This window comes from Saccoglossus kowalevskii, chromosome 19 (assembly GCF_978046115.1).
Source record: "Saccoglossus kowalevskii chromosome 19, keSacKowa6.1, whole genome shotgun sequence".
Classification (NCBI taxonomy): Eukaryota; Metazoa; Hemichordata; class Enteropneusta; family Harrimaniidae; genus Saccoglossus; species Saccoglossus kowalevskii.
Genome location: NC_140659.1, coordinates 26,536,759 through 26,554,207, shown reverse-complemented (window position 1 = coordinate 26,554,207; position 17,449 = coordinate 26,536,759). Strand labels below are relative to the sequence as shown.

At 38.6% G+C, this 17,449-nt stretch overlaps 1 protein-coding gene across 1 annotated transcript in view; it reads right to left on the bottom strand.

Moving 5' to 3' along the window:
* The window catches only part of LOC146731440 (uncharacterized), a 34,341-nt gene extending 28,488 nt beyond the window's left edge, over positions 1 to 5,853 (bottom strand). Inside the window, exon 1 of the mRNA XM_085493618.1 lies at positions 5,700 to 5,853. Within this exon, the coding sequence (XP_085349744.1) occupies positions 5,700 to 5,766 (67 nt within the window). The 5' untranslated portion in view covers positions 5,767 to 5,853. The remainder of the gene's footprint in view (positions 1 to 5,699) is intronic.
* Between the last annotated feature and the right edge of the window lie 11,596 nt (positions 5,854 to 17,449).

The window sequence follows — 17,449 nt, the reverse complement described above, 5'->3', positions numbered from 1 at the left end:
CATTTTACTTCAACCATTAACCAGTTCATTGAAACGACTGAAGCTAATGTCGAAGGTTAAACCTTCATTGCTATATTTGTTTATTACACAAGACAACTCAGAGAATGACAATTCAATTAAAATAGTGAAAAGGTGAAGACGTAAATAAAAGTTATTAATCTTTTCCTTTGCAATTTGTTACTCTATTCGCGGCAATGATATTTTTTTTCAACGAGCATCGACGACGTGGACAATATGACTACGAGTCACAAAGTCAGCAAACCATACAGCCGGCTTATTTCGGGTTATTTCAGTTTAGATGCGTACGACTGCATTTTGAGCCTGTTGTTAACTTATTTTATTTTCTGACTCACTTAGAAAACTTAGAAACTTAGCGTTTCCTTTGTACCAGTTTCCGAGCCAATTTATTGGTAGATGATTAGTATAAATGATTATCATGTATATACCGATTATGTGACTATATTTATTATTGGTTGGGCGGTTCCTTGTCGGTGCTTTACAGGTTTGTGTTCCAGATTTTCTTAGATTTTTATGTTAAACTAAATTTAGAAATGGAAAAACTCCTCTGGAAAACATTACCGAAACTAAATGAATTATGCTACCAAATAACAAAATGAGATGAAAATCAAGACTTGGTACCCCCACCTGTGTGTACCACTCTCTGAGGAGAGGGGGTCCTGTTACTTTTGTTTGCATGAATGACCACCGTTCATAGACACTTTGACCGCCAGTTTATCCGGGTGCGATTGCGGTATATGTTTATTGAGAGCTATCACTATATTTAAGTTTCCGAGAATGCATTAGAAACGAGATTACTAATTGTGGTGTCAATTTAATCTGTGGTTTTTTCACATAACCGATAATAAATGGTCAATGGACATGGGTGAAAAAATAAACACTGCTTTATAACAAACATATATTTTAAAAGCTTTTTCAAATATAGTAGACAAAGCTAACATTGTTTATTGTTATGGCCTTTTGCACATAAATTAAATTACAGTATGTGCCCGATTGACCTTCAGTGCAAAATGAGAAAGACTTTTTGGACATAACCAAACCTAGTGTATAGCAATTGCAACGTCGTGTGAAATAACAAGTAACATTTATTCACACACTGCATGTAAATAATATTTTTTAAACAGGTTTGAGCCAAGTGTATATGTCATGCTTAATTATTTTCTATTGTATAAAATGGGACGTACTCTCCCATAATGCATTGCACATATGTACAGTAACATGTTCAGTAGTGCGCAAAATTTGAATTCGGTTCCAACTTCCTTAATAAAATATATCAAAATCTGTGTGTGTGCCGCTTTCATGAACCATTCATTATAAAAGTTAAAAATTTCTGAAAAAAAACAATTCATTCAATCTAAATCTAGTGCCATATTGGCACCCATAATGATATGCTATCCCTATGACGTAATTGCTATCACAATCTGTAATACCAAAACCCTGTCACGTGTCGAGTCTGTATTACCATGCGCTGTTGCGTGTGCGTAAATAAATTACGTCACTTCCCATTTGTGTAAAAGCCAGGATAGTTTGTGCGAAAAAAAATTAACAACGACGGATGTGACAATGAATGCATAACACACTTCAACAAATGTGACAATGTCATATCAAATATATTATTTAGTAATAAAAAACGCAAAATTCTGTCTGAAAGTGTCGAATAAGCCTACAGTGTATAAATACAACATGTTTTGACGTGTTCAAGACAGTGATTACTCTTCGCACGTAGATTCAGCACACCCACTATTCCAAACGCGTTGCGCATAATATCAGAGAAAGTTCACTAAAGCAGAGAAATGTCCTGTTGTGAAATAAAGTACAATTACGCTATATATCTTCTATCTCTATTTTATTTCAACTTTTTTTTATTTTTAAAAGGGAAATACGTCATACGCACAATTACACTTTCAAAATATTTGCTTCATGGATTCTGCACGTGCATCGCATCGTTCAGTGTCAGAGAGTACTATATCAGTATGCACGCACATGATTTAACATCACAATTCACTCACATTTACAAACACTGAAGTCATTATATGATTCGATCGGCATGTTGACACGATAATTTTACCCATGCTAGTTTGCTGCGCGCGTTCAGAGAAGCGTATTTTTAGTAACCGTTCGGGATAATTTACGAACAATTTGCCTTTTTATTGTTTTAAAGCTGACTTCCGCGATTAAATTCTTCAGTAACTGTAATGCTTTCTTGTTTCTCGTTTATTTTTGCTCTGTTAGCCCACGTTTAATTGTTTCGTTGTGTGTTTTGAAATTGATATCACTGGATGAAAACCGTATGTACAGAGAAAATAAATAATTATTTTAGGTGTTGGGTATGTTTGGAAGCAGTATTTTCACTTTTATAGTCTATAATTAGCATTATTATACATCACTAGCACGTGACCATTGCCGCGAAAAGATTTTGAAGGCGTTCATTCAAATGAGGACGATTGGTCACAGACTTTATTAGAATAATTGGCCGGTAAAATAAACCAATTATCACCTACATGATTTAATTTAAATCATACAAACACGATGCATCATGGGAGTTAATCAAATGGCTGCGTGGTGTAATCAATTGGGTAAATGCCGTGTATATACATTGATTCTAAGCGCACCTGCGCTGTCATCACATTCTTCAATTGCTAAGTCTTGCGTAGATAAATCAAAGGTTGCTGATCCAATGCAATAGCCGTACGTAAGACAGATCTGAATCTTGCGTAGATAAATCAACGGTTGATTATCCAATGTAATATTCGAAAGTGAGAGAGATTGCGTGTCGCTAAGAGGATGTTAAGCACCATTCCATTCCATGTATATGCATGTCGTTATTAATCTCTGGGAAATTTGTAGGAAAACTCCTACGCGTTTGCCAGTTATCATATGGTTTTGTCTTAATATATTTATTGCCTTTGCTTAATAAGTCTGGTGTTGTCGATTTCCAATAATGAAAGTGCATACATTCAACGAACGAATAATAATAGAATCAGTTTTGTGGGCACTCGGATCCCTAAAGTTATGTTTTTTTTAATTTTAGCAATTGTTGGTTACACACGAACCGTACAGCCACTTATAATACTAGTAATGTGGTTCTCTACCATACACGACTCGAAATCAATTACTGTTTTGTAAAATTTTCATAACAGAGATTCCACAGCGCCTTTCACAAACGACAGCCTTGCAAATTAATTATAGCGTTTAAAACAAATGAAATTTGTGGATTTTGTTATTAATTTGTCTGACACTTGTGGTGGGGCCCCAAAATGTTAACAGTGTGAGACAAATACTGTCGAGATACAATAACATTTGTTTTTGGGTTACGAGTGTCCACGCACCTGTATCTATCATATCTTAACTATGTATCATACGTGGGTAGACCACCGTTGAGCAGTCTTACCATTTAACATTTAAACACAGCAGGTGTGAGGAAACTTTACAGAGATAAGATGTTATAGAAAGTTACAACATGCTTGTTTGACATTTGTAACTTGCCTTTTGTTATTTGCATAACCTCTTCAGACTTTAACAAATGTTATACTACATTGAGTGGAGTTGTTCGTGTTTTCGGCAAGATTGCAATTTCAATATTGGTATAATTATCAAGGGAATGTTCGAATATACAAATCATCAATACCCAACACATTTCCGGGGTAAGCTATCAGGCTCAATGTATGTCCCAATGCAAACACATATATCCACGTAGTTTGACTGGATCTCTATAACTTAAAAGTATGTTTCCCTGGATAAAGCAAGATGTATTCGACTGAATTCTCGGTGAGAAAAAAAATCTTTTCTAGATTTAAATCAATGTTGCTACATGTAAGGACAAATCAAATGACAAAAAATCCGTGCTACATTAGATATTACCACGTGACACATGATAAACAACATATGGTACAAGGCAACTGTTAAGTGTTACACAATAAACATCACATGGTAAATGATAAACACGTGGCGCGTGGCAAATATCACATAAATATATGACATTACCATAAGTTTATGGTAATACGTGTGGTATAACACATATTAGGTAAGCACAAAAATCACTAACTCCTTGTTTTATTTGTGGCACATAAAATACAGAAAATAGTATTCCTTATGTGAAACATCGAGCTGCGCATGTCCCTTGAATTAATAGTACTTACCAATAATTCAAAGCACATGCATTGATTGCTATTTCAATACTTCATCAAAAAATAAAAAACGTGTTTAATAAATGATTCTGTGAACTGCTATCACGGCAATGGAAATGTCATGATCTCGGAAAGATGTATTAACTGCCATTGTTTGTTTTCAGTAACATACATTGTTTGGTGGTATACCACATACCCAATAGTCGGTACTCCTTGCTGTACCAGTCCCGTGGAGTGTTTTAGACCTTGTTACAATCAGGAATATAATGCTTCTCTAATTAATTCGATTTTCTGAGTACCATCGCGTGCAAATAAGCTAGTCGTATACCACAACTTATTATTTCTCCACATTCAGCTATTACGTAATGCCAAAGGAGCAAGCTATGTTAATAATTACCAAACGTAGACTTTGTTAAATAATTGCAAATAATATAAGAAACTGCAGGCAGTTAAAAACGTTGCGTGATAATGTGATTTCGATAGTTCCCAGTTGTTGGTCATCGCGTGTTCTAATTTCTTGTATAACAAACAATGCATTCAGCTATACACGTCGTATTGGACTTATATCAAACTCGACGCGCCGCATTAAAATTAAATAATCACGTCGTATTGATCTCACATTTTACAAGAAATGACAGCAAAGAGTATTGTACACATATAAACAATTGAATGCTGACGGTTCGATAGCCAATGTATATGAAACGACAGGAAAGATTCGCTAAAACATTATTCTCTCCGAAGACCTATTTTACAACGCGTCTCGACAGCCACAATTCGCCATTTACATTTCGCCAATGCGCACTTTCATCATTGGAGGCTTTCGCGACGAGTTTACTACCGGAACACCAATACCAAGTCATTTCAAACAAATAGGTTAAAAATCAATATCCATTAAGAGAATTATTCTTGAGTGTATCGATTACATCTCACAACATCAAACACGTCGCAAAACTATAATTAATATATTGTTGAACACTCGTTGCGTTTCAAGTGTGGTAGATGGGAAATCGGGACCGAGCTCCCACTTTAGGTATGCGGGCTTCCATGAGGGTTAGCCGGGTCACTGGGAATGCCAACATTCCTTTTCGGTTTATTTACACATAAAACGAGACAAAACACTCCATGAGTGCATGGAGCATAAGCACAAACACTTTCAGGGTACTTAAAATGGACGCACCCTGGTGTCAATATCCCAAACATATTATGGGAAATCCAGCTCGGGAACTCAACTACCAGTGTAGCATCGAGTTCGACCCGGTAATGTGAAGTGAAAACGACAGTGACTACCGAAAGTGAAATCGAATACCATCCGTCTGCATAATTAGGTATATAACTTAATTAATTCTATTTCCGTACAAAGTTACGGTCTAATGTTCTGGGATCTACATTGCCATCTGTACTAGTTTACTATATTTATTATAAATAATTATATGCGTTCCTAAACATAGTGAACAACTGCGTGTGGGTTATGCCAAGTATCATACTCGGTAGCATGTACTACCGTGAGAAATTATGCCAACATCTTTTACTAGTTGATTAACTAATGGTACTTACCGTTTATGAACAAGCAGAATAATAAGAAAACCGACAGTACTACCAAAGACGGATACCCACAGCTCATTCTGAATTTGCCGTAATATAAAACAAGACAGCGTTGTTGATTTCACATCGGCGCCCGTTTTCCGAATGCATGTGTACATCCATTCGCTTCCACTAATATCTGCGTCGATATGGCAGCTAATGTTCAACCTTTAACCCCGTTCTCAATTAAGCCACGCTACACAGGTTTTCAGCTGAGTGGACGATTCCATTGTTTATATCGGAGGGAACCGTGACGGATAACTGTTTCGTACTCTAGAATTGGAGTCAATGCAGCAATGGGCACAAAATCAAATTCCAATGTGGGTCAAGTTGAAGTAATATATTCTTCGTTTTTATAGTTACCTCCACCATCAATTTACCCACTTTTGGTAGTAGGAATTGGGCGATTCTACTTGTAGTGACGACTGGGGTGAATTAATATTGTGTCAAACGTACTGGGACTATTTGTTATTTGATTTATTTGTCTCACTTTCACATTTAATTAAATAATTTATTCATTATGGAAATAATATATTATCTATTCATTTGCATAAAGTAATCTACCGACGCCCAGGCTCATCGCAGTGCATTTTTCCAGTGTGAAAACCAGTGCCTGAATTATTAATTATTATTATCCGAGATGGCCATGTTGCCATAGTTTCACTTAGATTTGCGTTAATTATGCATACCTCCATCCGTGTTTATTTACACTGGTGGTCGAGGAACTACGGTTTGGATGCGACGATGGACTTATCCCATAATTCCATTGTGTTACTCTATGACGCCATAATATATATAAAAGTAGTCAATTTTGCTTTATTTCAATAATTGATGAATCGTCTGCGACCACCGAGTGTAATTCATTATCATTTACATTTTAATAAATAAAAAAACGGATGTGATACATTTCGGTCAATATTTTAGGGCTGGACCAACGTTACGGAGGGGTTTCATTATGTAAAGGTTTTATGGATTTGTTACACACCTTCTTTCGAAGAGCGGAAATGCGGGAGCTCGGCACATTACATTGATCATCCACCACTGTGTTCGTACACAATCAGAAATGTCAAAAACCTCCATGTCACATTAACACGATTTAGCTAAGATGTCGTAAATAATTCCACATTAAATTGATCAGTATAATGTAACACCGACTGAGAAACTCATTATTTTTAGTTTAACGAGTAATTTGAACTGCGACCTAGTTAGTAAATTGAACTTTAGTCGTATGTGGCGCTTTTAAAGCGGGGTGGTGGTGTCAAAATACTGTATATTGACCAATTATTATACAGTATATTTCGTCGTTGATGGCGTTGTTGTGTAGCTTAATTCGGGTGTTCTGGCATTGTACATACATTTTTCACTGAATTATCACAACATATATGCTTCCCTTCGCCGTCCGACACACTTACTGATTTTAATCACTTTTTGAACCGCCTTTTTTGTTCTTTAATATACAAAATGAAACTTTGTGTAACTTTAGGCTATACAAATGTTGGCAACCACCGACCCATTCATATTGTCAGTATATTCTTGCAATATCAGCGTTAATGGCGCTATGACGGCGTCCAACCGCTGAGCTTCACTGAAAAAAGTGTCATTTAGAGCCATATGTAAAAGACGCCAAATGTAGCACTTCTTCTCCAGCAGATTCACAAAGCACACTCCATAGTGGTTCATAAGACCGTGCTTTTAATGTATATGCCGATTTTTTTTCTTTTATGTCGGACCAAAACTGAGTGTTTTACTACTTTGAATGCAATAACACCAGGTTTTATTCGTAACTGTGTTTACCTCAGTAGTAAACATTTTGAGATATTACCAGTCGCTTCGTCGTTCATAGCAATGAATAGATTGTTTTGAAACGACAGCTGGACCGGATTGTTATTAAATGTTTAACGTCATTGAATTTTATATATTACTTACAAAAATAACAAATACAGACGGAGAAAACTAAATGTAAGCTACAAAACAATACATGTTACAAAACATTTCAGATATGTTTTTATAAATTGTTTGCAATTATATTATTTTATAGATGTTAAAAGTTATCACATCTACACACTCTTGGAAATACTAGAGAACTCTGACGTCACATCGAGTAATTCAAAATCGACTTGATCTCTAAAGAGAAACTTTAAGGATACCTTGGCCGCATGGATATTATCTACGTATTTTCTCATTACCTTTGCTAATGTGGGCGATATTTTCCCGCCGTGCACTCCGATGACAATGTCAAACGAAGATTTCACTAACTTGAAACTCAATCACAATCAAAAACATACACATACAAACTTTGGAAGAAATCAGCTGAAAATTATACTATACTACATGATGTGAAATCGAAATTTATGATGGAAAGTAGATAATATGACCTACACCAAGATTGCGTGCTGTCTGAGTCGGAGCCAATTCAGCCTAGAATTGGCAACCAAAATCCGACTCTCGCCTTTTTATCAAGAATCACCGTGACGTCAACTCAAAGCATTTCAAGCCAACCCATTTTTGGTTGCTCCCATCACGCGAAGACAGCACTTTCCCGCAATACTGCGAAACACTGGGAAATTTATCTTCCGTTCAATATTATGGCTATTCTATGTTGTACATTTTTAGAGCAGGCGTCGGAGCGATAACAATATATCGACTTAAAAATTGGGTGAAATATAAAACACAGTGAATATGAAAACATCTCATTCATCATAGCACAAAAAATAGTACAAATCTAAGTGAAGAAAAATATTTTCCATAGTTTTACTGCCATCGCCCACCCAGATATATTGCTAATGGTCTACCCCTACATCGCATGAACCCGGTACTAGTCGGTACGACGTTCACCCTTCGGTCCACGGCGGGCGGGATCGTCATATGTACAAGAAAAATGCCCAACCACTAACTCTGTAGTATACTCTTATCCCTCTTGATGCCGAAGAAATGTTGTAAATTCGGCATTGTGCTTGCACATCATCTTCGCTGTCCAAGGTTCATTTATGCGGCCATCGCCTCCACACTACACCTTGGCAGATGGTATACAGCCAACGCGCATGTAAGTGCGCCCTCTCTGGCAATACTTGTCAATACCAGTAAAATGCTTATTAAATCTGCATCACGGGCAAAATTGTACAGTAAAAGTTTTCTTCCTTGCCAAAGATTTAGCTGACATTTTACTCTCTGATACATGAGGGCTAAAACTCATGCTGATTGGATCAATTCATTTCATTAATTTGTTTCCCCACTTTCCACTTTACTAAAGAAACATACTAGTTGTCACATGTTACGCCTACCTTGATTGGGCGCATGCTTTAGAGGCGCCTCCAATCAGATCTAAGGATTTTACTGAGGTAAAATACGGGACTTATCAGTGCAATCCCGCGCGGGTTCGCGAGAGAGTACATTTACATCGAGCTCGTGATACGCGCGATTCGGACGATGCTTGCACATTCAGTACACACTGACTCCCGGGCACTGATTCGACTACATGTGTTGAATCTGTACTCAGTATGGGCAGTCTTCGTAAAGGGGGAATTATGGGAAACATTGCCAACTTCTGCCGCGAGAAACGGAGAGTTTTGTCATACTATAATTAGTTTTGCCGCGAAGTTTTGTCGTGAAATGACAGTTTTGCCGTAAAATTATGCAGTTTTGCAGTGAAATAATATGGTTATGCTGCCTTATTCTACAATGTTGTCGTGAAATTATGGAGTCTTGCTGTGGAATAATATAGCTTTGCTGCGAAATAATAGAAGTTTATGCCATCAAATTTTGCCGTTTTGCCACAAGTTTATAGAGTCTTGTCGCAATTAACTAAACATGTACTGTCACTTGTGTGCCACCGTAAAAGTGTTATCGAAACAAGTCTGAATCGTATTATGTTTTTACTTAAGGTCCTACTCCATCTCAACAAATGATGGCTCACATTCAAAAGGGAACTGTCATATTACGCTGGCTGGACATTTTGACCTGAGAAAACAAACGTTTCGTCTAGTAGACCTGCTCAAATATTGGTATTTAATATATGGTATTTGCATAGCCACACGCTCAATAGCATTGGTTTACATAACCACAATTTTGTTTATAATTTCCCTACAATAGACCTGAACTAACTATACCCTAGTTACGGGACTATGGACGACCTGTTTCAAAAGGCGATGATAAAACGATGTTGAAGGACTTGAATTGATTTCCTAGATCTTTTATGTGGTGAACTGGCATAAGTCACGTTATCGCCGCATTGAACTTAGTGCGAGACACAGCTGCCTCGACTCGGCCAGTCTGATGGATTTCAGCGAGTGACACGCCGATTTACCACAGTCCAGGTTTGTTGAATTCAATATTTTTTGAGTTATAATTTGTCTGAGACCTACGACCGAGTTCCGTACTGCTTCGATGATAGATTAATAATAATACGGCTTTTCAATGGCAAACTTGTTGCCAGTGAGTATTGCCTCAATTACCAAACTATGGCGGCCTTGCTGCAGTTAGTTAGTTTTCCAAACACACGATTGATAAACATAATAAAATGTATAAATACATAATTTGAGGTAACGAATGATAATGTTGATAAATTCGGTATTAATTTGTGGAAATGAACACACCGCTATAGGAAATTAGATGTATACTACAGTCATAGGGGGACACTGCATATACATGCTTCTTTGAACACAATGACACTTAGGTTTGTTATTGTAAATTTAACACGTTTATTTATTTATTTATTTATTTATTTATTTATTTATTTATTTATTTATTTATTTATTTATTTATTTATTTAAATTATTTAAGGCAGCGAGAGTTATAGTTTAATTGAGATTAGGACTTTCCTCGCCAGATACTAAGCATGCAGTTATGATGGCAATGCATTAGTTTTCAGAAAGCTGAAATACAGCAATTGAGTTTGAAAACAATTGCCCTAGGACAACTTGTGCAAAGAATCTTATCGGACCGTTTATTTCGTCGTTGCATTTAATTATATCCTACACCCCACACCAATGAAGTGTCCGCCCATTCGAGATGCCGAGTTGTTCGAGTTACGAAAACATCGAGTTACAACAATGACCACATAGATTTTTTGTTTTGTTTAACTTTTTTATGTTGGCCGTAACTTGAAGTTCGGTTAACTGTTAATTGAACATCGAGTTACTATTTGAGCATGGTTTCGCAAAAGTAGGCGTGGTTTCGAAAACTCGATGTTTTCGCAACTCGGTGTTCGTAAACTCGATGTCCGTAACTCGAACAATTCAGCATCTCGCCCATTCTGGAGTCAGTCACACTGGCAGAGCTCCGAAAAGATTTGTAAGGATGCATTGTTTCGACAAGTCTGCTATCACATGCACCATTAGCATAATAAGCTTACAGTTACTTAGCAACAAACAATGTTGCACACAGCGTAGTAGACACACTTAAAACCATGTTGCAGCACTGCACGAGTAATTCCCCCAAGTATAACATTTATTCAATTTTTTCCAGATCGAGCTGAAGTTCATTATCATCCCCGCCACCCGACGTAAGTGGAATCAAACATCATAACAAAGTACATTACATGAGAGGATCCAGCAACATGTATTGGGGGGGGGGGGGTCCAGGCCTATAGGTCGAATACACGGGACCGTGCGATTCGGACGATGCTATGCGTAATCCAGATGCATTTTCATGCGTTTGGAGGGGGCCATGGCCCCCTTGCCCCCCTCTGGATCCGCCACTGGTACATTACTAGTTTTGGTTGGGTAATGATTGAAAAACAGTCGTGAAGAAACGAATGAGTGACAGGAGAAAGGGGTAAAGGTCTTCTCTATTCGGAATCAAAGGCGTGAGTCACGATGACGTACGTGTACTGAACGATCGAATAGTATCGCTAATCTATTATTTCAATTTCTAAGGAGCACGTTTTTTGAATGTTTTGTGCATAATTTCACTTTACACAATAGTCTTTTAGGATTTAAATTTTAACACAGTCCCTATAGGGAGAGACTAAAGTGAAAACAGTGTCTCAACCAACTCAGCGTGTCCAGTCCTGAAAACCATGCAACTTTTCTGACCGTAAACGTAAATTAATGTTCTCCAGAGTCGCATTGTCGTGTATACCAATGTGGCATAGAACCATCCTGTCTCTCACACCCACGGATGATTGTAGAGCTAATTGGAACTGGGTGCAGCCGTGCCGACCCTGACATCTCGACTTCATTATGACACAACTCTGTACCTGTCGATGGATAGGGGCACTTAATAGTACCACTTATGCGTCAGACCGGTGACAATCGTGTGTGTTTATCTCACGACAATGACAAGGCTCATATTTGCAAGCAGCATGGTGAACGCAATATAAATGAAAGCCCCACATAAGTAGGACTTCATTACTGTGTAATCAGGCGTGTACTATGCTCACAGAGGAAAGCCTGCATGCACATAAACAACGCGTCAATTCAAAAGGCAGTGTCTTCTTCTCCACTGATTGAATCAAAGTCCGGGGGGGATAAATGACTAGCACAGATACAACGTGTTATAACTGGGCACACAGCTGACAGGCATCAGCAGCATTATATAAATGAAACACGTTAACAAAAATTATATGCTTTTTTATAGCTTTGCGTGACATCACTGCTGTTCATTACCATAGTGTTACGGTGGCGGTTTATTCTGTAGCATTTTATTTAGCCCTGATACTGTACACGATTAAACTCGTATAAGCTACACCAGTAATGGACTCCTCGTCAAAAATTGCGATACGAAATTCACTTTTACTATAATAACGTGTTTTATAATATTGATATCACGTGACCACACGCACCCATCATTCAATATGATTCCATAATAACACATGTTCATAATAAAGAAGCTTCCACCCCTATCAATAGTAGTCGAGTCCAAAATGGTAATGAATAGATATTAAAATTGAACGCACGCCACGCAAGAATATATATGTGTACGTGGCAGTGGTAACCAAAACCTTATTGCACGCCAATTACTCAAGATGAGATAATTGAAAAAAAAATGTTTACTATAGTAGTTCATTCGGGATGTTAAATTATAATTCACGGAGCCGAGAATGACAGATTAACCTAAAAGTAAAAAATCACCATAACGACATCGTTTTTGTTTGTGCTGGAATATACTAAGTACCCCCTCCCAGCGAAATTGTCACATTTATTTTTTCCTCAAGACGATCATCACGGATGACTAAGCATATGGAGATTGGTCCTCCTGGTTCCAATTTTAGACTAAAAACCGAAAATATCGAAAGGTGACCTCCCGGTTCTGTTTACTACCTTCTTTGGCGTATAACCTAAATTTAAAATCGTGTATGCCATTATGAACCCTTAGACCAGTTAGGATCGGGATGCCAGGAGAAATGGGGCGCAATTGCGCTGTCTGACATCTCTCGTCCAGTGTCACCCACGTCACTCCGTCAAACTGTCTTCACAAATAGGTATCATTATTTTGACCAATGTGTGTAATTTCTTCGCCGTCCATTACAGGTAAGCGAACACATCGGTAATACGGTTGCTTTGAAAACGTTTGCGTGAGAATCTGATTCAGGGAGGACGCCACACGAACATGCCTGTACGCTCAAAATATATTGTTATCATTACACTCTTGTAGCTCCAGCGACGTGGCTACCCCGTGATGATATTTGGTAGGCGAGCCACCTAGAAACACATTCGTTTCTTTTATTTTCGCGCCGCGCTAAAAAAAACGACATCGATTATCCCCCCCCCCCCGCTATAAGAATACAAATGTAAATCCTCGCTACGGGCCTCTTTTCTCTTTCTTCCGGACCATCAATACACATTTGAATCGGCCATTGTCTAAGCATCAGCAACATCCTTGGCTGTGGTACAATATCTAGAGCCAATTAAACTGGAGTAAAGGCACCGTCAATTTCAGAAAAAAAAATGCCCTGAGGTGTTTTACGAGGCCCATGTGGGTAAGTAAGCCGTATCGAATTTCATTATAAACGAAGCCTCATTGTTCATTCAACATTTCTTTGACGTTGAAACCGCGATTGATTTGGATAAAGAACTGTGAACTAGAGCTGTGAATTTTGTTTGTATTGTTCTTCATACACGATGTTCCTACTAATATTAATAATGTTTTACCGTGGATTAAATGTGACTTGGCTCACTGATGACATATACCTTTGTACACTCTACGGCTAATTGCCAGGTAAATTCCTCGAAGGAGCGTCGTGGCTAGAGGCGGAAGGTTGGACTGATAAATTGTAGACGTCGACCTGCACAAAACGACTGTACGAGCTTTAGTGGGGGAAATAATGCTCTCAGTCTTAGCAAACGCATGAATTTGTGTGACTAGGGGGCACATGAATGAATTGAGAGAACCGCTTAGCTTAAGTGTGGTCACAGGGTCAGGACTTGTTAAGTGCAGATGAAATAAGACGATTCAGAACTACGTACTATGGTCTTACAACCTAGTATATTCGTTTGCAATTACCGACAAAAAATCAAGAATGTATGGTATAAGAAACGCATGCCTGTTCATACACGTCAATTATTTAAGCGCCGCAAAAAATGGACATATTGCACTACTTTATTTGCTAGGCCTTGTGTCACTGACATAAAAACGCAAGATACGTGAAGTATACTTTAAATTCACTTAATTCAGAACATCTCGTTATATATAGAACGCGCGTGAACGTACTGCTAGCTACAACCCCACTCACAAATCATCTGCATATGTCGTTGTCAGTGTGTGGATACGCCTCACTGATTGGCTAAGACCTAGGGTCATCTGCAGTCACTTGAAACATTTACGACCATCATTCATTTTGCGCAAATCACACAGACGTTTGCACTTCTGATGACGTCATAAACTAATATATTTTACGCTTAATGTAAATTAGGTATTTGTTTTATAACATTAATTGCGTAGTTTTAGTAAATTTTCTTTTATGTTGATACTGTGATTCACATGTTTTTTTGTTTTTTTGTTTTGTGTTATTTCAACAGGGGAAATTCTACCTGGTCACTGTTAAGACGTTGGTGCTTGGGAAAATCAGCTTTGATTCATACAGCATACAATCATTAACATGTGGAAGATCGCAACCGTCCGGAGAAGAAGCCCAACCAATTTACAACTACTTTTTCTAGCAATTTTCGTTGTAAATTTTCTATTTTTATTTACTTTAGTCACTGTGCGAAATCATCACCCAGTCACACCATTTCCACTTCAAATCCATGGCGGCAATTTGGGAATGGGACTTCTGAGTCAGTCACAAGATACGCCGCTATTCTTTGATTCCAGTCATACGGGGGAGGAGACTGGCATCGATTACATAACAGACACCCAGGATAGTATGAAACTGGACACATTGAATTCATTTCCATACCGGTTTATCATCAACCCGATAAATGCGTGTTTTGGTGACATCCCACGAAGTGATGACGTGGGACGTGTGTTCGTGCTTTTAGTAATCCCGTCCAGTGCGGATAAAGTAAATCAAAGAGAGTTGATAAGGCGAACACGGAAGCAAGATATGTACGTGTCTGGGAAACGCTTTGTGCAACTTTTCTTCATTGGTTTAAATACTGACCCGAAACACAATGCCAATGTCGAGGAAGAGAGCAAAAAACATGGCGACATTGTTATCATCGATATTGAAGACAGCTATCGAAACCTGACTTTAAAAACTGTACTGATGATCAAATGGGCAAGAACTTGTTGTCCGAATGCTGATTTCGTGATGAAATCGGACGACGACGTCTATATTAATTTGCCTAATCTCGTAGAGGTTCTTGGAGATTCAGCAAGCTCACGCGGAGTGATGGGCTACATCCACAGAGACGCAATTCCCGTACGAGATAGCCGTTACAAGTGGTTTGTTGCGCACGATGAATGGCCTCTTGAGGTGTATCCACCGTATCCAAACGGACCTGCGTACGTGATGTCGTATGACGTCATCGAATCTTTTTATAATGCCGCCCACAATACGAGCCTATTTCACTTAGAAGACGTGTACATTGGAATAATTATGAACACAACTGGAACAGCGGCAATTCACAACGATGGGTTTCTCTCTCTAAAAATCAAACCCAGTTTATGCGTACTCAAACGAGCAATTTGTTTCAATTTTGCATCCGACTATCTGCTGCTGTCCGTTTGGCGCCAATTTGAAGAATGGAAGAACTACGTGCAATGTGACCAGAATAACCAATCAAGACACGTCGATTCCGACCGTCTAGTGGTAGACAACGGAGAGGTTATCGGAATGGCGAGATCGTCGTACGTCATCAATCACCCGGATGTATGTGACAGCAGCGTACGCGGTGGTGACGTTTTCATGTTAGTATGTTTGTTTAGTCACCCCCGTCACGTGGCCCAGAGAAAGACCATACGTGATACATGGGGAAGGAATAACTCCACTCAGCGCGGCATCAGGATTGAAACTATATTTTTCACCGGAGTGGATTTGGATCAAAGATTTCAAGCTGATTTAGAAGAGGAGGACAAAAAGTACAACGATATAATTCAAAATAATTTCATAGATACCGAAGACCATCTAATTATAAAAACGTTAACGGCATTTCATTGGGCCAGCACATTCTGCAGACAAGCGCAATACTTTATCAAGGCGGATGATGACGTGTTCTTGAATTATGCCAATTTAATCGATTTTTTAAGTCGTACTCCGAGGCAGGGTATTTACATGGGGGAGAGTCGAATTATGGTGCGCCCTCAACGGCATGAGCCCCATAAACGGTTCACTCCCTATGAGGTATGGGCACCGGATACGTACCCACCTTACGTCACTGGAGCATCGTATGTAGTGTCAATGGATCTAGTGCCGAAGGTCTACGAGGTCGCACGAGAAATACCGGTTTTGAAATGGGACGATATTTACATCGGTGTCGTCATGAGTCGGTTAGGGATCGCTCCCTATGCTCATACTCACTATGATTTGACTGCGATTTACAAATCACGTTGCACATTCCAAGCCGCCATTGCGTCGCATCCCTTTACACCAAACATGACTAGAAAATACTGGGCTATGATGCAAAGTAAAACAAATAGATCGAATTGCGACGAGGTGTACTTAGAAAAACAACAAGCATCCTTCGATTTTCACAAATCCAATATTACCAAACAAACTCGCGACTTTAAATTTCAACATACTCAGTCATGCGATGATGTATATTTAGTTGCCTTGGTGATGTCATCTCCCGATCAGTACGACAACAGGCGAGCGGCTCGTCTGACATGGGCTCGAAACTATTTTATTTTAGGTAAGCGGGTGGTAACAATATTTGTGATCGGCACATCCTCTGACCAAACAATACAAAACACCATTGTAAATGAAATGGAAATGTACCAGGACATTCTGCTGACGACATCGTCTACATCACGTGACCAACCTACTCATCGGCTTCTCAGTGCTTTGACCTGGGTCACTGAATACTGCTCGTCTACTGAATATTTAGTACTACTGCCCGTTGATAGCTTTTTAAATATCTGGAATGTAATCAGTTATTTACACACTGCCCCTGAACGTAACCTCGTAAGTTGCCATGTGAAGGAGAGAGTTAAGCCAGTGAGAGATGCGAAAAGTCCTTGGTATGTGTCGATCGACAATTGGCCGTATGATTACTTTTTCCCACACTGCAGTGATAAAACAGCGGCCATAATGTCACGTGATGTCATCCGGGTCATCCAACAGTCTCAACTTCAGACATTTAATCTAGATCTTAATATTTACCTGAGCGTTATTTTCCGTTCGC